The sequence below is a fragment of the Hyperolius riggenbachi genome, chromosome 7 (assembly GCF_040937935.1).
Source record: "Hyperolius riggenbachi isolate aHypRig1 chromosome 7, aHypRig1.pri, whole genome shotgun sequence".
NCBI classification, from domain to species: Eukaryota; Metazoa; Chordata; class Amphibia; order Anura; family Hyperoliidae; genus Hyperolius; species Hyperolius riggenbachi.
Genome location: NC_090652.1, coordinates 20,851,828 through 20,874,812, shown reverse-complemented (window position 1 = coordinate 20,874,812; position 22,985 = coordinate 20,851,828). Strand labels below are relative to the sequence as shown.

The 22,985-nt window shown below is 42.6% G+C and overlaps 1 protein-coding gene across 2 annotated transcripts in view; it reads left to right on the top strand.

Moving 5' to 3' along the window:
• The window catches only part of LOC137524122 (uncharacterized), an 88,375-nt gene that overhangs the window by 31,417 nt on the left and 33,973 nt on the right, over window positions 1-22,985 (top strand). For both annotated transcript variants that reach the window (XR_011022635.1, XM_068243657.1), the window contains exons 6-11: window positions 1,373-1,678; window positions 3,449-3,799; window positions 5,716-6,090; window positions 10,692-10,985; window positions 17,407-17,757; window positions 19,516-19,689. Coding sequence is in view for 1 of the 2 variants with exons in the window: in XM_068243657.1 (XP_068099758.1) it covers window positions 1,373-1,678; window positions 3,449-3,799; window positions 5,716-6,090; window positions 10,692-10,985; window positions 17,407-17,757; window positions 19,516-19,689 (1,851 nt within the window). In the remaining variant the exon portion in view is untranslated. The remainder of the gene's footprint in view (window positions 1-1,372; window positions 1,679-3,448; window positions 3,800-5,715; window positions 6,091-10,691; window positions 10,986-17,406; window positions 17,758-19,515; window positions 19,690-22,985) is intronic.

The following is a 22,985-nucleotide window of genomic DNA, read 5'->3' as shown; positions in this document are numbered from 1 at the left end:
ATTTGCTATAGCTAGAATTTAAAGCTCATTGCCTCCCCAATGTCTCCACCCCACTACCCTCTAGATTGTAAGCTCGCAAGGTCAGGGACCTCTGCCTTGTGTTTTCTGTTTCGGTGCATTTTATGAAATGAACATCCTTTAGTATTGGTGATGTTTTTCATCAATTGTATGTATATCGGTACTTGTGTCACTAGCTGTCCTGATTGGATCCTTCAGTAAAATAAAGGCCAAAGAGGCTTAACAATGAGTACCCTTGGACAGTATAGAGTGTGAACAATGAGTATGTGCATTGTGCATCATCTGGGTCATCACTTAACTCGCTGGTTAGTCACATGATGATTGATGCCGCAACGGCCATGGAAGCCAGGATGCCTAAGCGGAAGAAAGATCGGGTATGTCCCTCTTGTCACTGTTACTTTACAGAAGTAAGTCACTTCACCCCTCACTCCACTGCACTATCTGCATAGATCCTCCACTAGCTAGCTCCATGGAGAGGAGACTTTTCATCAGGCCCACATTTTCCAGTCAGTAAAGTGTCCAAAAGTTGCTCAACTGGTCAGGTTGTAGACTAGAAATAAGCAACAACTAAAATCAAAGTGGATGAATTTGCAATAAAAAATATTTTTATAACCAGCTTAAAGGGAACCAGAGATGAACGTTTCACACAAAATAAACATATCAGTCAATAGCTTGTAAAGAATAAATGCTCTACCTTTTTGAGTGTTTTTTTATCCATTATTGCTCCAGGAAAAATCCAATATGGCTTCCGGGTTATCCGGGTTGCTGTCTAGGCTCTATGAAACTATAGACAAGCAGGGCTGCTGCTGCAGCCTTTCATCTGTGTGCATTCAACTTCATTATTCTGGTATGCTGTGTGGCTGGCTGCCTGTAGAAAGTGTCTCTCATAGGAATGAAACTGCACAGATAATAATGACGACTGCACAGTGCACACAGATCACACAGCAGCCACACTTGTCTGTTGTTTCAGAGCTTCTTTCTCAGCAGAGCAGCCCCTCCCATGTAATTAGAGCTCTGAGTATGCAAAGCAGGAAAGCTGAGCCAGGAGGAGGTGGGACTGACTCAGCTATAATGATTCCAGGTCAAACCTAGACTGAATGCTCAGTCGGGGATTCTTATCAGAGCTGATAACAGGAAAATTGAGCAGAGAAGAATGAAGGGTAGGAGTTTACTTACCAAACACACAAAGGGAAATACTCACTCCCAAACAGTCCTCTGCTGCTTTATAAGGTAGGTGTTTACTGTCATGTTCCCACTGATAAATGTAGTAAAATACATGAGGGTGCTTCATCTCTGGTTCTCTTTATGCCATATAATATTGTATTTATCTGTAATATATCGTTTTATTCTACAGCCACTCCCAGGCTCATTGAACCCTTCAAGTTTACCCTGTCTGACCAAGGAGAGTTAAAGATCTCAGGTAGCTTCCAGAGGTTTCATCCACGAGAGATGGAGGTCAGCTGGACCTCTAGAAGGGGACAATCTGCAGACAAGATACAATCACAGGAGGAGGTGACGGGAAATGCTGATGGAACATTTCATCTGGAGAGTAACTGTACAGTGTCCGGAGAATTGTTCAAAGATCCCTCGTATAAAGTGATGGTGACATGGAAACATGAATCCATGGAGAAGCCACAATGCCGGGAGATTTCTGGAAGAGGTGAGGAAACAGTACTCACGCCAAAAGAAAAAAAAATTCCCTCAATAAAAAAGTCAAAGTTTATTTATGTATATATTATAAATATGTGTACATCTTGGGGAGTCCCAGAGTGAGTCTATTAAATTATGAAAGTCCTCCTAAATGTGTCCCCCATTCAGTTCCCCTCGTAACTACTGCTATGCATGTGTTTGTAGGCTCTTTAGAGTGACTTATGGTGGAATCTGGTGCTCTTTAGTAAAAAGGGGATTGACTTGTGTGTATGAGCTGTTAGTGATCCCACTTGTCTTTAAGAGGTGTAATAGTAATGTGATTCCGCTTGTCTCCATGAGGTGTAATGTGATTCAATTTGTCTACATGAGGTGTAATGTGATTCCACTTGTTTACATGAGGTGTAATGTGATTCCATTTGTTTATATGAGGTGTGATGTGATTCCACTTGTCTACATGAGGTGTGATGTGATTCCACTTGTTTACATGAGGTGTAATACGATTCCACTTGTCTACATAAGGCATAATATGATGCCACTTGTTTACATGAGGTGTAATGGGATTCCACTTGTCTACATGAGGTGTAATATGATGCCACTTGTTTACATGAGGTGTAATGTGATTCCACTTGTTTACATGCGGTGTAATGCGATTCCATTTGTCTGCATGAGGTGTAATGTGATTCCACTTGTTTACATGAGGTGTAATGTGATTCCACTTGTTTACATGAGGTGTAATGTGATTCCATTTGTTTATATGAGGTGTGATGTGATTCAACTTGTCTACATGAGGTGTAATGTGATTCAATGTGTCTACATGAGGTGTAATGTGATTCCACTTGTTTACATGAGGTGTAATGTGATTCCATTTGTTTACATGAGGTGTGATGTGATTCCACTTGTTTACATGAGGTGTGATGTGATTCCACTTGTCTACATGAGGCATAATATGATGCCACTTGTTTACATGAGGTGTAATGGGATTCCACTTGTCTACATGAGGTGTAATATGATTTCAATAGTTTACATGAGGTGTAATGTGATTCCACTTGTTTACATGCGGTGTAATGCGATTTCATTTGTCTGCATGAGGTGTAATGTGATTCCACTTGTTTACATGAGGTGTAATGTGATTCCACTTGTTTACATGAGGTGTAATGTGATTCCACGTGTGTACATGAGGTGTAATGTGATTCCACTTGTTTACATGAGGTGTAATGTGATTCCACTTGTTTACATGAGGTGTAATGTGATTCCACTTGTCTGCATGAGGTGTAATGTGATTCCACTTGTCTACATGAGGTGTAATATGATTTCAATAGTTTACATGAGGTGTAATGTGATTCCACTTGTTTACATGCGGTGTAATGCGATTCCATTTGTCTGCATGAGGTGTAATGTGATTCCACTTGTTTACATGAGGTGTAATGTGATTCCACTTGTTTACATGAGGTGTAATGTGATTCCACTTGTGTACATGAGGTGTAATGTGATTTCACTTGTTTTACATGAGGTGTAATGTGATTCTAGCTGTCTACATGAGGTGTAATTTCACATTAAACCAACAACTTGTTTATGTGATATGGAATGCAATTTCACACGTGCACATGAGTTGTAATTGCAATGTGATTGGAATTGTTTAAATGATATGTAATATGATTCTACTTGTCTACAAGTCAGAGGTGTAATGAGATTCCACTTGTTTATATGAGATGTATTGGGATTCCACTTGTCTTCTGAGATAACATGTGATTACCCCTTTTTTTACTCTTTTCCACTCTAGACCTTCCCTGGCGTCCGAAGCTGCAGAGCATCCCAATAGACAGTGTCTTCCAGGGTGAGGAGGTTCTCCTGCAGTGCCGGGTATCAGACTTCTTCCCCGATGCTCTGACTGTGAGATGGTTTGAGAAGAAGCCAGGCAGTCAGGATTTGGTGGATGTTTCCAGGTCTAAGGAATACACAGTGCAGGATATCCTATCACAGAAGACAGAGAGGAACACCTTCTCCACTACAGCGACTTTATCTTACAAGAGATCCCAGCTGTCTGAGAAGGGAGTGGACTTCATCTGCAGAGTGGACCATCCCAGCCTGGAGGAGCCCATCCAGAACAACATTTCACAGTACAGAGACACAGGTAATTCTCCATCATTCTATGACACAGAGTATATGAAGGAACCATAACTGGCCATAGAAACCAAACTGTGTAATAATATCATAGTTCTGCTATGGCTCCTGATGATTTGTATTTATGCACCATTGCGGGCCAGCAATCCAGGTACAGATGGCCATGTGTGACAGCATAGAGAGTTTTCATCAGGCAGTTATTGTGATCGACAAATAGTTTTGGGTAATAAACACAAAAACATTTTAGCTTCTCTAAGTATTTCTTTATTGGAGTTAGCATCATTTTTTTGTGCAAAGTATAGCTATTGTTCTAGAATGGCATAAGACTCATTACCAGTCTCAAGCTGGACACCCACTTGTGATTGCAAAATCATTCTCAAAACAGTGAGAAGGATTTTGAAATTTAAAGTGTACGTAAGATGTCGGAATAAAAAGATTTGATACTTACCCGGGGCTTCCTCAGGCCCCATGAGCACCGATGTGTCCCTCGCTGTTCTCCCGAGTCCCTCCGTTCTGCCGCAATCAGTCTCGGTATACTGGCTCAGTTGCTCCACACGACTCTTATGCACATTCGCGGCCCCTTCATGGCTGGACGGAGGCACCTGGGAGGAGGGCGAGGGACGCTTCGGTGCTCATGGGACTGGAGGAGACCCCGTGTAAATATGAAATCTTTTTATTCCAACATCTCAGGTTTCCTTTAAAACAGAGCGACTCTGAATCGATTTAGAGGAAAGCAATTTTGTACCATGTCTTTCCTTCATTCAATCGCTCTGAAAATGCTGCAGGTTCCGGGTTTGCTATTTTGTCAGATCACAATTGCTTTGTGGGCTCTGCTCCATTGACTTTAATTAGCCTACCTCTTTTGGAATCACCGTCAATTACCGGTGATTAAAATCGATCTAGTGGGCTATAGCCCTCATAGATGATAGTAAGAAGGCTTGGAGCCCATTTTTGGTTTTGCCGTAGAGAACTACCACTCACAGTTAATCTTCTATTATCATGTATCCACATGTATTGTTATGATTACTATTATGCATTTAAACACTGGTGACATTTTTTGCAGCACTTTAAAGAATAGCAGGAGGGAGAAGGCTCCCCAAAAATATCTAAAAACTCTTAATGCTAGGTAAACACTGTTTAATTTTCAATCAGATCGATGGGTCAAACCAAATTTTTTTATCATGATCAATAATGGGACCCATTTCTATGCAGACGTGATCTGAAAATCAATCCTGTTATTGATCAGGAGCAGAACAGACATTTCAGACGTTTTTGGCTTGACCCGTCAATCTGACGGGAAATTGAATGGTCTGTACCAGGCATATAAACAGTTTCATTAAATATGTTAGGTGACTTACCTCAATGTAGGACACTAGTTAGAAAAGAAGGCACGCCAGGTCTCTGTACCCACTAACCTCCAGAGTCCGGACACTGCACTGACCTGAGGAAGCAGGGAACACCTGTGAAACGTGTCATCATTTTAGTGTGCATCACATTGCTTTTTTTCTGTAGATATTGTCCTTCATTGTGGTGAGCCACCTAGTATATTTTAAACTGCTTTTAGAGTTTAAGATATTTAAGAACTCCAGCCCCTAGAGGAAAAGAGCACCCTTTGCCCCTCAAAGAAGCTCACAAGTTAGTTTCTGCCATAGTCTAAGGCTAATTTTAAGATGGGGATGTAACCAATTAACTTTTCAGTATATTTTGGGATGTGGGAGGAGTCATGAGTGCCTGATGAGAACTCATTCTAGTGGGGAGAGAACATTACAGATAGAGATTTACCCTGGCACTGAAGTAGACCACTTAGACTCTTTGCCACCCTAAATATTGTCTATAGGAAATATAGGAAAACTTCAGATGTTTCTAATGGTGCTTCTTGTAAAAGCCTACGTGTTTGTTCATTTTTCATTTATATTATTCTTGCAGAGCCAGCGGGCTTCATTATAAATAACATTCATGGACCCCAGACATGGTATAATGAAGAGAAGGTCACATTGTATTGTACGGCCTCATATTGTATGGAGGACACTCAGGTGGTGTGGATGGTGAAAGCAGAAGGTGACACTGTGGATGACATAAAAGAAGAGGCTTCAGACAAGAGAATGGACAGTGGTCGTTCTTCGGGATATGCGGCTCACAGGGAACGAAATGATGTATCAGATAAGGAGGGTCTTCAAGACATCATCTCCTCCCTGACCTTCACGTCTTCTATAGCTAAACACCGATCCCTCATCATCACCTGTAAGATTACTTCAGGGGGAAAAGTCAAGGAGAAGACCTTCCAACCCAAGTATATGTATGGTGAGCTAGATTTTTCCTCTTCCATTTCATTGAATGTATTTATTGGTATAAGAATAGGTATGTGTTTAAAGTTCATCTACACCAAAATACATCAAGCTCTGCACTACGTAGAGCAGTGCGTCTCTGCAGTCTCTAGTTATGTACTACCTTAGAAAAGCCTGTACTTGCCCCATGTAGACAAGATTATCCTGAGTACCCCTTGACACACCTTTCCTATATCAGAATTACACTCACATTACTTATAAAACTTAACTAACCATTCTCTATCTCTTAAAAAAAATAATAATTAAACTGCGTATTATGCTTTGTTTAGACAAGATATACTATTTTCTAAAATTAAGCCTCGAACACACACTAGATGAAACTCGGCTGACTATCTATGCATTGGAGAAACAAAAGAAGGCCTGTGATTGAACCAGTAAGAACCTGCTTATAATGGCTGCAGAAATGTTTCTCAACTAATTAAATCGCAAAACACATGCTTATTGCATCTGCTTGCCAGAATGTGCAGGGCCTAAAGTAACTAACCCGTTTGCCCTGCAGGAGTCAGCCCACACAAAATACGGGTAGTTTGCATCTCAACAGGGTCGCCTTGTGTAGACCTCCTGGTGCCCCCCAAAAAAGGGAGCAGCCCCAGCAATGCTTCAAGCACAGACTTTCTTTTGTTTCTCCTTTTCACAGTGAAACTCGGCTGAGGTGGCCAATAACGTATCTACAAGGTCCCTTGATGCCCTCCAACACCTCTGCCAGTGATCAGCATGGCAGATTCGACCAAGAGCTGTTTATCTCATGTCTAGTCTTTCCATATCTGACTTAACTAATGATTTTATTCTCCTGTAGGCATGTTCTCGAAACTTAGGTAAAATTGTCATACGCAGGTAGCACACATCAATTTTACTGATACTTGCACAAGTATCATAGTGCGAGCTGCGCAAATAGTGCAAACCATTGTATTTACACTACACGTGCATTGCACCATTTGCGTAAGGATTCATTATTCTACCAAAAAAAAGTAAAAAATATACTGGTCAAAATGTTATTCATGGGAAGAATGCAAGGTAAAAATCAGTACTAACTGAGAGGAGCATAAAAGTTTGTCTAAAATTTGCACAAAAAAAAACAACCCAAAACTTTCCTGTGCCCAAAACGATTGAGATGGTGTTCTGTGGAACATTTTCGAAGGCTTGAGTCTTGTTATATCTGCCATGAAAGCAACACAGCTAAAAATGAAAACATCATGCCTAAGGTAAACATTGGTGGGTGTAGTGGGGTGAGAATGCGTTGCTTTACCAGGACCTGCGCAACTTCCTATAACTATACAATACAATACAATAACATTTCTATAGCGCTTTTCTCCCATAGTACTCAAAGCGCTTAGGCTCTCTCAGATTCAGTAATTAGTAGGATGAAGTATTCACACAACAAAAGTTTTATATTCCTGCAAATGCCAAACTGAACAGGTGGGTTTTCAGTCTGGATTTAAACACGTCCAGGGATGGAGCTGTCCTGATCTGTTGAGGTAAGGAGTTCCAAAACGTAGGGGCAGCATGGCAGAAGGCTCTGGGACCAAAAGTTTCCAAGTGGACTCTGGGTATGACTAGATTATTAGAACCTATGGATCTGAGAATGCGGGGATTGCTACGCAGCTGTAACATATCTTTCATGTATCCAGGGCCTAGATTATTCAGGGATTTAAATGTCAGTAGGCCGATCTTGAATAGGACCCTCCATTCTATAGGTAGCCAGTGAAGGGAGTGCAGGACTGGCGTTATGTGGTAGTGACGGGGTTGGTTGGTTAGCAGTCTGGCAGCAGTATTCTGTATCAGCTGTAGGCGGTACAAGACCTTTTTTGGAAGGCCAGTGTAGAGAGCATTGCAATAGTCCAGTCGGGATGTAATGAAGGCGTGGACTAAGGTTGGCAGATCTTCTGGGGGTATGAGGTGCTTGATTTTTGCAATGTTCTTCAGGTGAAAATAGGATGATTTCACCACAGCAGAGATTTGAGTTTTGAAGTTTAAATCTCCATCAATTAGGACTCCCAGGCTACGCACATGATCAGAGCTGCGTAGATCCGTGCCTCCTATTCCCAGTGGTGAAGACTGCAAGTTAAATTGTTTTGTTATCATGCTCTGCCCTCCAATCAGAAGGACTTCAGTTTTGTCTGCATTTAGTTTCAGCCAGTTGTCATTCATCCATTTCTGTAGTTCACGTAAGCAGGCGTTTATAGTTAGAGTTGGGTCTGTCACACCAGGCTTGAAGGAAAAATATAGTTGGGTGTCATCTGCATAGCAGTGGTATGTCAGGCCATGTTTTTGGATTAGTTTTCCCAGCGGTAACATGTAAATCGTGAAAAGCAGGGGAGAGAGGATTGAGCCCTGGGGCACCCCATACTTAAGTGATACAGGGGTGGACAGGAAGGGCCCCATAGACACTTTGTGGGTTCTGCCACTCAAGAAGGATTGGAACCACTGAAGAACAATGCCATCAATGCCGCAGTATTCCTGTAGCCTGTTTATCAAGATGTCATGGTCAACTGTATCAAAGGCTGCAGAAAGGTTTAGCAGTATGAGGATCGAGCACTCTCCTCTGTCTCTTGCCATGAGCAGGTGGTTGCATATTTGGATGAGGGCAGTTTCAGTGCTGTGGTGTTTCCTGAAGCCAGACTGGAATGGGTCATAACTGTTGTTTTGTAGGATTTTGGCTTCTAGCTGGAGGTAAACAGCTTTTTCAATTAGCTTGCCCAGAAAGGGGAGATTAGAGACAGGCCTGTAGCTGGTCATTGCATCTGGGTCCAGGCAGGGGTTTTTTGAGGAGAGGCCTGATGATTGCTTCCTTCAGTAAAGCAGGAAATATCCCTGATTGTAAGGAACAGTTAACAATTTTGACGAATACCGGTACGAACAGGTCGGGGCAGTTCAACATGAACTGTGTTGGGCCAGGATCCAGGTCACAGGTAGTTAGGCGGACGTGAAGGAGGATGCTTGATGTGACTTCTTCATCAATTTCTTTGAAGTTTGACCAAGGTGTTACATTGTCTCTGCTAATGGTCTTCGGCGCTATATTAGGCTCAGATGCTATAAGTTGGATGGCGGACCTTATAGCGGAGACTTTGTCTGTGAAGAAATGGGCAAATTGGTCACAGAGGTCCTTTGAAGACTCGATATTAAGTTTTTGACATGCCGGGTTGCAGAGTTTTTCCACTGTGCGGAACAGTTGGGCTGGTTTGTTAACTGCATTTGCAATCTCTTGTGATAGAAAGGATGTTTTTTTTCCCGTGATTACCTTTTGGTAGCTCTTCAAGTGGAGGCATATTTGTCTTCTGGGGACTGAGATTTGCGCCACAGTCTCTCAAGTTTTCGGCCTTGTCTTTTCAGCTCTTTTATAACGTTATCAAACCACTGTGCATGATGGTGTGGAGTAAGATATTTGGTGTGCAGAGGAGCAATGGTCTCAAAGGTGGAGGACACACATTTGTTGTATTTAAACACCAGAGTATCAGGGTCCAAGCTGGAGTCAGTCAATTCATCAAAGCTAAGGTTATCTCGGATATGTTGAGGTGTTAGTCCTTTTAAGCGGCGATATTTTATTTGATTCTTGACCTGGTGTTTGACAGCTGGTATTGAGAGGGAGAAGTGGATAGTGTGATGGTCTGACCAGGCAACAGGATTAATTTCCACATTGGCTATTGACAGCCCAGTATGGAATATAAGGTCCAGAGTATGACCTTTCCTGTGAGTAGCAGAGCTGATTGATTGGAGGAAGCCCAGTTCATGTAAGGCACGAGGTAGCTCTATTCTGAGGGAAGCTTGAGTTCAGCTCTCTACCAAAAACTACTAAAGGAGAATGTTCAATCATAGGTCTAATGATGTAAAGCTCAGATACAACTGGGCTATGTAGCAGGACAGTAATCCAGAATGCAAGAGAAAATTAATTTCTGTATGCCTGGAAAAAGATGCAATTAAAGTTTTGCAGTGTCCTAGTCAAAATCCTAGCTTGAACCCCATTAAGATATGGTGGCAAGACCTTAAATAGGCAGTTCGTAGTTGAAAACTCTGCAAAAACAACTCTGTAGAGAAGAGTAGATCAAAATTTCAAAACAGTGATGCTATAGTCTAGTGTTTGTGGTCAAATTCAGGATCCTGCTTTTGGAGACCCGAATTACGCCATATACCCGGCTTTAAGCACCCAAGGTAGTGGACAGGGTGACGGGGTTCTGGTCTACATTGCACTTCATGTGATCCGAGGCTAAACTACTAAACACTGGTCTCCAGTTACCAGAAGCTTGTGATTGCATTTGTTGATACTGTACTAAGGCTGCCTCAACCAAATATTAAGTTTGGAGGGACGATAGTTATTTACATGGTCTTTGAACATTTCAAAACTATATTGTATTTACTGGGGTTGTCTTTTGTATTATAATAAACTTGTTTAGAGACCAGAAGAAATTAAGTGTTATGATGAAGTGAACATAGATGAATCCAGGAAGCCGTCAGATATGTTTCCACAACACATCACTGTATGCTCTAGGCAATCTCTAACAAAAGTAGAATTCACTTCAAACATCATTCATATATGAAGATATCTTTCTCACTCTCTTCCAGCAAAGCCGAAAGTATCCAATCCTATAAAACTATCTCTTACTGATTCTGGAGAAGTGATCTGCTCCCTGGAGATAGAAGAATTCTACCCCAGTGATGTCCTCACCAGATGGAATGACGGTGACACTACAGGTTCAATCAAACTATCGAAGAACACAGACGGCACCTACAACGTTCACAGTGACTACAAACTCCCTGCAAGCTTCTTCCAGCAGGAGGACTCCACTGTGAGAGTGGGCTGGAAACATGAGTCCATGGAGAAGTGGGAGTCCAGGCAGCTGTCTGTGCGGGATAAAGGTACAAACCAGACTCATGGTAACACCATGGGTATAACAATAGCCCCTGTGACCCCCACAACTGCAGGGGAACCCGGGTGCTGTGGGGGCCCCTCCTCCTCCACCTGCATACAGAGTAGCTCGGGGAGCATTATATATAAACCTGCTTCCAGTGCCACTGACCTCCATGCATCACAGCAGCAGTACTCTCTGCCGTAATTCACAGAGCTCCCAATCATAAGCCTTGCATCGGTCATGTGATAGGGAACCGGTGAATGTCAGCAGAGACAGTGTACCGTGATGCATGGAAGAGACCTCAAGCACTGGAAGTAGGTAATATTACACTCGCTACCTGTTCCAGTCCTACGGGTCTCCTCCGTACATCACAGTACACTCTCTGCTGCCATTAACCGGCTTCCTATCACATGACAGATGTGAGTCACATGATAGGGAGCTGGGGACTGGCAGCAGAGAGAGTATACTGTGATGCACTGAGGTCCGTGGCACTGGAAGTAGGTAATATTACACTCGCTACCTGTTCTAGTGCTGCAGGTCTCCTCTGTACATCACAGTACACTCTCTCTGCTGCCATTGACCGGCTCCCTTTTATATAACCAATGCAAGTCATGTGATTGGGAGTTTGGCAAATGGCAGCAGAGAGTGTGCTGCTCTGCATGGTGGGAAGGGGCGATTGGGACAATTGTTTATTGGCTGCCTACCTGGTCCCTTGTGGAGGAAAGAGGGGGGGGGAGGACACATGGACCTAGGGGGCTGATGCAATCCTTTTTTTGGGGGGGGGGGGGGGGGCTAAGTAGTAGTTACGTCCCCGGTAAAAAAAAAAAGAGGAATGCAGGAACCATCCTTCACCATCAATTTTCTGGGGGAAATGGTAATGTGGTGCATAGGTGCTATTATCATAGTTATTTATTTGTAAGGCATCAACATTTTACGTAGCATTGTAATTTGAATGTGGGATGTGGATTATAAACTTAGAGCAATTACAATATTCCATGAAGGTGGTAAAATTGGTCAGTGATTGGCCAATCATTATTGAAAAGTGTGTACTAGGCTTTAGTTTCAGCTACATCTTAGGGTGCGTATACACATACAATTTTGATTGGCCAATCACTGACCAATTTTACCAGCCCCATGTAGTAGGAGAGCTTAGCTACACAATGGGCTTGATTCACAAAGCCATGCTAACAGTTAGCACGCTGGTGAAAAGCCCATTTAGGCGTGATAAAATAAACTTGCATGCAAAGTTTTGCGCAAACTTTATTAAACCCTATGTGACAATCATGCGCACTGGACTTTGCGCGTGAGTTTTTCCCTCAAAGTGGTGCTAACCTACTTAGTGCAATGCTTATCACGCCCAAAAGTTTTTAGGTGTGCTAACTAGGTTAGCACCGCTTTGTGAATCAAGCCTAATCTGTTCATAGTGTTCAAAATCACTTGGCCCGAATACTACATGGAAGTGGTACATTTTTCCACTCAAAATTGTATATGTGTACCAGACTTAAGATGTATATAAGAATACATCTTAATTCACAAATTCAATATAATACACTTCTGTGAACCAGGACACAGCATGCAAGATTTCTAAGTACTTATTAACCTTCCTGGCGGGAGGATTTCTCAGGCCCTGCTGGGCCGATTTGCATGCTTTTTGTTTTGCAACACGCAGCTAGCACTTTACTAGCTGCGTGTGCATTCTGATCGCCGCCGCTCCGCGCTAATTCGCTGCCGATCGCAGCGCCGTGCGCCCCCCCCCCCCCAGACCCCGCTGAGGGGTGGATCGGGATTACCTTAGACGTCATGACGTCCATGACGTCAGTGACATCATCCCGCCCTGTCGCCATGGGCGACGGGGGAAGCCCTTCAGGAAATCCCGTGGGGGGGGGGGGGGATGCCGCTGCACAGCGGCTATCATGTAGAGAGCCCTAGGCTTGCTACATGATTTAAATTTTTTTTTTTAAAATAGTGCTGCGCTGCCCCCTGGCGGTTTCTAATAGACCGCCAGGGGGGTTAAGGGTAATTTAAAAAAATGAACAATCAAGAAACATTTCTGAATACAAATATATGAAAATGTTCCAGACATGAACAGAAGGTTTAAATTGCGGAATGTGTTTCAAGACACCTTATATAACCTATTTGCAGCTTCAACAGAGTTATCTCATTTGAGATAAGTGCACTGGTTTTGAACTCAGTTGGCAGAACTCCTTGTGCTGTAAATTCTTGGAATGCTTTGATCTCGCCCTGCTAGCAGAAAACATAGAAACAGAAAGCAGAAGTCCTCTGTTATTGTCTCACGCTGCCCCCTAGTGACAAGTGCGCATAAATAAACATTACAGCAGTACTAATTATTAGCAAGGAATTGTAACAAGTAAGACATAAAAGATGTGCTAAAAATAAATTGGCCTTCAGCACTTGCAAGCCTAAATTTGCTAAATTTAAATGAAATGAAATAAATAAATACATTTAATAAATAAATAATAAATTAAATACATTAAATACATTTGCTGGTAAAGAGTTAACATGATTGACTTGACTTCATGATCTTTAGCCTGCTGGATTTCCAATAGACTAGCATGAGCTCACTGGCTCCAGCCTACTGATCACCTGACACCCAACTGCTCAATAGTAACCAGTACAACTGTCATCTTTTACGTCAGCTAACATCTGGAAATATGCCCAAAGAAAGAGACTAGATCCTGGAAAGCCTGCATAACTAAACTCCATCCGTTAGCCATTAAAAGGTTTTACTTTTAAAAAACGTTGCATTTTCTACCTACATAATTCGATAGGCTAACACAGTGCAGAAACTCTTTTGTGAAACACCAAAAAGAGTTGTATCACCCAGAAGAAAAAAAAACCTGTCCCCCGTGATGCAGCACAAAAACCAATGGCATTCTCTAATTTCAATGTTGTGACTGCTTCTTGGCATTCATGTAAGTAGCAAAAACTTAAAGGATATCCGAAGTGACATGTGACATGATGAGATTGACATGTGTATGTGCAGTGCCTAGCACACAAATAACTAGGCTGTGTTCCTTTTTTCCTTTCTCTGTCTGAAAGAGTTAAATATCAGGTATGTAAGTGGCTGACTCAGTCCTGACTCAGACAGGAAGTGACTACAGTGTGACCATCACTGAGAGGAAATTCCAACTATAAAACACTTTCCTAGCAGAAAATGGCTTCTGAGAACAAGAAAGAGATAAAAAGGGAAATTTCTTATCAGTGAGGGTCACACTGTAGTCACTTCCTGTTTGAGTCAGGACTGAGTCAGCCACTTACATACCTGATATTTAACTCTTTCAGGCAGAGAAAGAAAAAAAAGGAACACAGCCTAGTTATTTGTGTGCTAGGCACTGTACATACCCATGTCTATCTCATCATGTCACTTCGGGTATCCTTTAATGTGACACTGAAGCGAAAAAAAAAACCCCATGATATAATGAATTGTACATGTAGAACCAATCATTACCAGAACAGAACATTAGTAGCAAATATTTTTTTTATATATATATATATATATATATATATATATATATATATATATATATATATATATATATATATATATATATATATATATATATATATATATAAAACATTGCATAATTATGTAATATTTGGAGTAACAAACCACACTCTGTATTTTAATTGTAAAACAAGCATAGCTACTGACTCTTTCACCTTCCGTGCAGAAAAAACTCTCATCTACATCTGTCTCTTTTTTTGATGTATAAGTGTTCCAGAAAACAGCAACCCAAATGGAGAGCTCAGAGAGGCTCTTTTGCATAGATAACAACTGAAGTTCCTTAACTCTTCTTGTACTGGAAATAATACGAGACTCATGTCTTTGCTACTAATGTTCTATCTCTTAGCTGTACTACACAGACAATTTATTATATCATAAGTTTATTTTCGCTTTAGATTCCCTTTAATAAATATGGCAAATTTCACAAAACTGACAATGTTTGGAAGTAGCGTTCCCATGAAATGACTATCCCTTTTAAAACTGGTGGCCATCACTGAAGATCTGCAAATTGACAGAAAAAGTAATTATGTCAATTTTCCAGTGATCCATAGACGTCCAGCTGTATAAATAGGCCATCAAGTCTGCCATGCCAATATTATTAGAATTACGAAAGCAGGTAATTCATCTTTTTAGAAAACCATTAAACCTTTTTGAAAATTCTACTTGAATCTGTCCAGAACCCGCTCCTCCTCAACACAGTCTCAAAATATCCCCAACATGGTTGATGGATGCACATATTGCATTGTTGGACATTTAGCATTGGCCTCAATTCACTAAGCGTATTTCCTGTCTTTAATAACGCTTCTAGTGTTATCACCATGATGATAAGGCATGTAGTATTCTGGAAACATTTTACCTCAGGCAAACCTAAAGTTAACTCTTCTGTCTTCAAGTTAAGGTGAGATCTCTAAAGTTAACTCTTTAATCCTTAAAATAACTCCAGAATTCTAAAGTTAAAAACAGGCTGTTAATTAACTGCATGTGAAAATAACTACAGAGGAGGTAACTTAAGGTACGTACACATGCCATACCGCCGCAAACGATGGGTCCATCATACCCTCCCGCGGAGCGGATCATTCAGAAACAGCCTTATCAGTCTGCCGACAGCGCGTACACACGTGCTACTGTCGGCTGAATGTCCGCACAGCGGGAGGGTCTGACGGACTCGTCGTTTGTGGCTGTATGGCGTGTGTACGCTCCTTTAAGGACTGAAGAGATAAGATAACTCTCTCACTGAAAACTTTTCTCTACACCTTAACGGGAAGGTCCAAGCAAAAAAAAAAATGAGTTTCACTTACCTGGGGCTTCTACCAGCCCCATGTAGCCATCCTGTGCCCTCGTAGTCACTCACTGCTGCTCCAGTCCCCCGCTGGCAGCTTTCTGACCTCAGAGGTCAGGGCCACATTGCATACATTTTTACGCATTCCAGCTAGTGCAGGAACAAAAATGTACACGTTGCACCACTAACGCACCACTAACGCGTAAAAATGTATGTGTTAATGTTTCTGCACAAGCGGGAATGTGTAAAAATGTACGCAATTCGGCCCTGACCTCCGAGGTCAGAAAGCTGCCAGCGGGGGACTGGAGCAGCAGTGAGTGACTACGAGGGCACAGGATGGCTGCATGGAGCTGGTAGAAGCCCCAGGTAAGTGAAACTCATTTTTTTTTTTTGCTTGGACCTTCCCTTTAATAAGGCAAGATGTGTGGTGGTAAGTTTTCTCTTGCCTTATTATCTCCAGCATGATCTTAGTGAATTGAGGCCATTGTCATCAAAGTGTTGAACTGGACAGAACTTGTTATTAAGGTTAAGGTTAGGGTTAGGGTTAGTTAGGGTCAGGGTAGGGTTAGGGTTAGGTTTGGCTAGAAAGCAACACATTTATCCATAGAACAAAACCTAATAGCACTATATTGTTAAACAATAAAGAAGGTTTCTAACTCAGTCAATTTACATATGTTTTATAAGTAAATTGGTCTTTAATATTCCAGACATAGTTACATAGTTACTTGGGTTAAAAAAAAAAAGACATACGTCCATCGAGTTCAACCAGAAAACAAAGTACAACACTAGTCTGCACCATCACATATCCCTGTTGATCCAGCGGAAGGTGAAAAACCCTAGCAAGGCATGGTCCAATTAGCTCCAAAAGGGAAAAAATCCTTCCCGACTCCAGATGGCAATAAAATAAAATCTCAGGATTAACATCAAATCTCTGGATCAACATAAAATCCCTAGATTAACATAAAATCCCTGGATCAACTGATCAGACATTAGTGTTTAGAATTCAAGAGGCATAGGAGAGCAATGGGTCAACAATAGCATTCATTCAACTCTAGGCAGTTAGCTTATGATCAGGGATGAGCAGAAACTACGCCAGTGCGAATTTACGCATCGTAGTTCGCATCTACGCATCATAGTTCGTAGGTGAAGTTTCAAAACTACACTTACGAATTTACGCGTAGCGAAGTACAGCTACGCGTAGCTTACGCCCACTATCCGTAGTCAACATGTGTATTGCGTAGTGGACTACGAATGCGTTACTTGCGTCTAATTTTCCGTGTGCAATTGTATGCTTACAAATGTATGCATTGGAAAGGGGAATGTACGCATACAGAGTTCCCGTTATGAGCATTTAAAGAGGAATTAATGCGTAAAATTTTCTGCATACGGGCATAAGCATCTGCGCGTATTTTAACGCGTAGTCTACGAAATGCATACGAAGAGAATATTTGATTTCTAAGCCGTAGTTTGGTGAAGCGTAATTGCGTAAAACTACGCGTAGTTCCAGCGTAGCAAAGTTGGCTGACTACGACCATCCCTGCTTATGATGGATTTTGATGGCCTAAATAGCCATTAATTATTTCTTCTTACCACTGAGATAAACTTCTTGTGTGTTGCATGCAGAGTTCCCCTGGAAGCCGGAAGTGAAGGACATTGTGGTCCCCAATCTTCTTATTGGCAGCACGGCTACACTGAGGTGTGAGGTCTCCAATGTGTTTCCTGATGTCCTGACTGTGAAATGGCTGAAGAAGGAGAAGGACAGTGAGGAGTTATTCCCGGTCATCCATGGTGAGAAGTACAATATATCAGAGCTCAGGCCGGAGAAGCAGAAGGACAACACCTTCACCTATAAAGCATCTTTGAAGTTCCAACCGTCCATCAGCACAGAGGAAAGGGCGGAGTTCATCTGTAGGGTGGAGCATCCGGCTCTGGAGAGAGCGGCAGAGATGAGCACAGGACCACTTACCATAACAGGTGATTATGTGTTACAAAGAACCGAAGCCCTACATACCAGACAATCTCTAACCTCCCAGATCTGTTCTTAGTCTTTCTCAGACTACAATGGATTGGGTATTGCGGTAATGGTCTAAGCTAGTAGAAGCACAAATGTCTTCAATAATTCCTATACATTTGGTGTTGGTGAATTAATGAAATATTTGGGGAGTTATGGATCTTACACTAAATTCCATTATAAAACATTACTGTTTATTACAGGCTTTTTCAACCAGGGCTCCCTAGGACCCCAGGGTTTCTTGAGTACTCTGCAGGGGTTTCTTGGCATTTTTTCCCATCGTGGGTGTTGAGGGAAGAATGATAACACACTATAATAGGAGGTACTGTAAAAAGAAGCACTACATTGGGAGTAATAATGAGCACATTAATAAAAAGCACTAGAATAAGGAGATATCGTAATGAAGGACACTGTAATAGGGGTATTGACATAAACAGCCACACCAGCCACCTGCTAAATAAATTCAGGGGTTCCTTGAGATTCAGAATCCTGGTGGACTCAAAAGTGCTTCAGGGCTGCAACCACTGAGGGCTCACTCCACGGGTGACCAGGTTCATTAGGGAGCCTTGCCTAAAGACTCTGAACTGTTTTACGTACTGTCTTGAGCCAGTATTTGAACTCTGGTCAAAGGCTCAAACCCTGCATCAAAGGTCTTAACCAGTATGCCATGCAGCTGACCGTAGAGTGGAAAAGTAGTAAAGTTTTGGGCAGTATAGCAACTGACCTGTCCTGGTTGGCGTACTGTACTCATGGACCCTGTTGGTTGGTGGGGTGAAGAAACTAAATATCTCCTAATGCTGCTTTTATGAGGGGGACAGGGGGGGTTCTCTCAGTGGGGCTCCAGGGTCCTATGACTACAGCCGGCTCTGAGGATGTCTGTGGACATCTCATAAAGGAGAAATCATTTAGGAGCATCTTATGAAGGTGTTTGTGGTGGGGAGACAGTTAGGCCCCTCCCCATTTAAACTCATTAAGAAATGGAGGTACCGACACAAGCAATGCAATTGAGGTTCTATTTATTACAATGAATGTAAATCGCAATGCGTTTGCGTATTTACATCAGCAACCATGTGTTACAATTCTGCAGTGAATTGTACTCATGGCTGGGGACAGTGCAGTCTATGGGCTTGATTCACAAAGCGGTGCTAACAGTTAGCACGCTGGTGAAAAGTCCTTTATCACGCCTCAACTCAGTTTAGGCGTGATAAGTTTAGGTGTGATAAGTTTAGGCGTGATAAGTTTAGGTGTGATAAGTTTAGGCGTGATAAGTTTAGGCGTGATAACTATAGCACCAACTGGGTAAGCACCGCAGTGCACAGCTGATCAAAAGTTTTGCGCTAGCAAAGTCTGGTGCACTTCGCATAGAGTTTATAATAGCGCTGCTTTGCGTGCGAGACTTTGCGCGCGATCTAAACGTATATAAACTTATCACGCCTAAACTTATCACACCTAAACTGGCTTTTCACCAGTGTGGTGCAATGGTTATCACGCCTAAAGTCTTTTAGGCGTGCTAACTGGGTTAGCACCGCTTTGTGAATCGAGCCCCATGTACCTCTGATGTCCCTGCAAGTCACATCATATCGCATTGCTGCAAATCGAGGCAAAATACATGAATGTGGGGAATCAACCTTAGATAAGTGGGTCCCCTTTACTGGCTTAGTGGTCTAGCCATGTTCTGGTGGTGAAATGTATTTTCTGATTGTTTGTCATGTGCTAAACAGATATAAAGGTTCCATCACCACAAAAGGCTCCATCACCACAAAAGGATCCATCACCACAAAAGGCTCCATCACCACAAAAGGATCCATCACCACAAAAAGGCACGGTGGATTCTCCATCCGAGGCTACGGAGGAGGTGACCACAGATGACGTTATTGCTGCTCCTCCACCATCAGGTGAGTGTGATGTGCTGTTATCAGAGGTAATCAACTAGTTCTATGTTGTTCCGGGATATGGATAAGAAAAGAAACATCAGTCCTGAAGGTTTTTTCATGAATGGGACAATGCGTTGTACTCTGTTTGATTCTTCTAGTAACTGAAGGAGAAAAAATATGAATGAGCCAAAGAGATTAGCAGCACAGCCAGGCAACTAGAATTGTTTAAAAGGAAATATACTGTATATGGTGCCTCCATATCCCTCTCACGTCATGTTCTCTGTTTAAACCACTTAGCATATAGCAAGGACACTAGAACCCTCACAATCCTGTGAGACAGTATTCACATCAAGGCCGGGCCTTACCAAAGTTTAAAGGGGCACGACAGCAAAATGTTGGCCACTAGGATAACCCTAGTAGTACCTAGTGGCATGTTTCTAATAGTAAGAGAGACACATCTTAGGTAGTGTATCTGGTTACAAATGCCGGCTGGATAGGATAATTTATAGGATTATTTATGGCACCTCTTACAGATCCTGGTCATCGTTTAGAGAGAAGTGACATCCTTCCCTGTTCAGTTCTGCTGTAACAGCTATTTCTATATTCTCCATGTGTGAGATAAAAGCCTGTTCTGTAAGGGTGGCTCATCAGTGGCAAGTACAGGTACAGGTAACTTAGGTAAACAAACAAGCATCTTCCTGTTTATTTACCTAAGATATCCATACTACTTGCTGCTGAGGAGCCAGCCTTCAGTCCAGGCTTTCATCTCACATGGAGAGGATAGAAATAGCTTACAGCTGAACAAAGGAGGAGGTTGCTTTCTAGTGACGCCAGGATCTGTAAGAGATGCTATAAATTATTCTATTTAGCCAGCATTTGTAACCAGATACACTACCTAACATATGCTTCTCATACTATTAGAAACAAGCTACTAGGGTTGTCCCAGTAGCCAAAATTTCACTGTAGTACCCCTTTAAGGAATTTACCCTAAAATGTGGTGATACATCAAGCAAGGTTGCTTTACAATCTAAGAACTTTTTTTCCTTCCACTGAATCAACAATGTTTTTAGGTTATATGTGTGTTTTCCCTCATTAATGCTAGTTGAACTTGATGGGTGTGTCCCAAAAGTGGGGAGAAAAAGTCCCTGCTTCTTATAGTCCAAATACATGGAGTCCTGTAATATCCTTACCTTCCAGCGGCAGGTCCCGCGGAATCTCCGGCGTGGTCCGGGCGAGCGCTGGGACTTCTCCGCTGGAGTCCTCTGAAGGTTCTTCCACGTCGGGCGGCATCCCCGGCATCTCCTCGGCGGTGTATCAGGGCGCGCGTGTGCACAGTATGGCCAGACGCACGCGCGCGTCTGAGTCAGAGAAGCCTTTACATTCTGAGGAGGCGGATCTGAGGTGATGTCATCAGATGACATCACCTAGGGAGTGGTTTTGGGGAATTGCTATTGTGTATTTAAGGCCAGAGGCTTCAGTTGCTCACTGGCCTTGATACTATCAGTTCGCTGGTTCTTGGCCTAGCTAGTTATCTTGTGGGAGTTATATTAATATATTGTGCGCAGCGCAATTTATATATACTCCAGTCAGTCAGTGTTATTTGATATTATCTATATTGTAATTTGTTCGTACCGTCTTTCCCCTAAAATAGGACCTACCCCGAAAATAAGGCCTCCCTTATATTTCAAGCATGCTTGAAATATAAGACCTACACCGAAAATAAGGCCTGGCTGGGGGGGGCGCTGTGTGTATGGGGAGGTGTGTGGTCACTTACCGCACCTCCCTTGTGGCTGCGTCCCCCTCCGTTCCAAGCAATTTCTCCGGTGGTGGCAGCAGCGGCGACATGGTATTCAAGCTATGAGGGCGTCCTTTGACCCTCACGCTGCACGCAGTACGCTTTGCCGGCTCGGCCCTGACGCTCCGCTCATGTAATAATCAATGTGTGCCTGGGACGCATCAGCCAGGCGCACGATTATGATAGGAGGGGAGCGCCTGCGCAAAGCCGGCAAAGCGTACTGCGTGCAGCGTGAGGGTCAAAGGGCGCCCTCATAGCTTGAATACCATGTCGCCGCTGCTGCCACCACCGGAGAAATTGCTTGGAACGGAGGGGGACGCAGCCACAAGGGAGGTGCGGTAAGAGCCCACACACCTCCCCATACACAAAGCGTCTAGCCCCTCCCCCCGATAATAAGCCCTAGCACATTTTTCCTCCCCAAAAAGAATATAAGACAGTGTCTTATATTCGGGGAAAGACGGTAATATCCTTGTGGTATTATTAAGTAACATCTATTGTATTATTTATCTGTGTACCGACATTTGCTTACCTCCTGACCTCGCCTATGTCTAGTCCTTCTGTACCGCTGCTATCTGATTTACGTTACCGACTCGGCCTGTCCCTGACTCTGTTACTGTCTGATCCTTGCAATACGACTGACATCTGATACACGTGTATGACCCTGCTCGAATTGACTACAATTTAGCTTAACAACTTTGTACCTCGATATCGCTAATAATATATCATACAGTAGACACACACAGTGATATTTGAGAAGGGAAATTAAGTTTATTGGATTTACAGAAAATGCGCAATAATTGTTTAAACAACAATAGGCAGCTGCATAAATTTGGGCACCACAAAAAAGAAATGAAATTACTATTTAATAGATCCTCCTTTTGCAGAAATTACTGCCTCTAAACGCTTCATGTAGGGTTTCAATGAGAGTCTGGATTCTGGTTGAAGGTATTTCGGACCAATCCTATTTACAATACATCTCTAAAGCATGGACAGCTCTGTTTAACTCACACCACAGATTTTCAATTATATTCAGGTCTGGAGACTGAGATTGCCATTCCAGAATGTTGTACTTGTTCCTCTGCATGAATGCCTTAGTGGATTTTGAGCAGTGTTTAGGGTCGTTGTCTTGTTGAAAGATCCAGCCCTGGCGCAGCTTCAGCTTTGCCACTGATTCCTGGACATTAGTCTCCAGAATCTGCTAATACTGAGTGGAATCCATGTATCCCTCAACTTTGACAAGATTCCCAGTCCCTGCACTGGCCACACAGCCCCACAGCATGATGGAACCACCACAATATTTCACTATAGATAGCAGGTGTTTTTCTTGAAATGCTGTGTTTCCTCCATGCATAACGCCCCTTGTTATGCCCACATAACTTAATTTTAGTTTAATCAGTCAACAGTAACTTATTCCAAAATGAAGCTGGCTTGTCCAAATGTGCTTTAGCATACCTCAAGCCAGTGGCGTAGCTAAGGAGCTGTGGGCCCCGATGCAAGTTTTACATTGGGGCCCCCCAAGCAC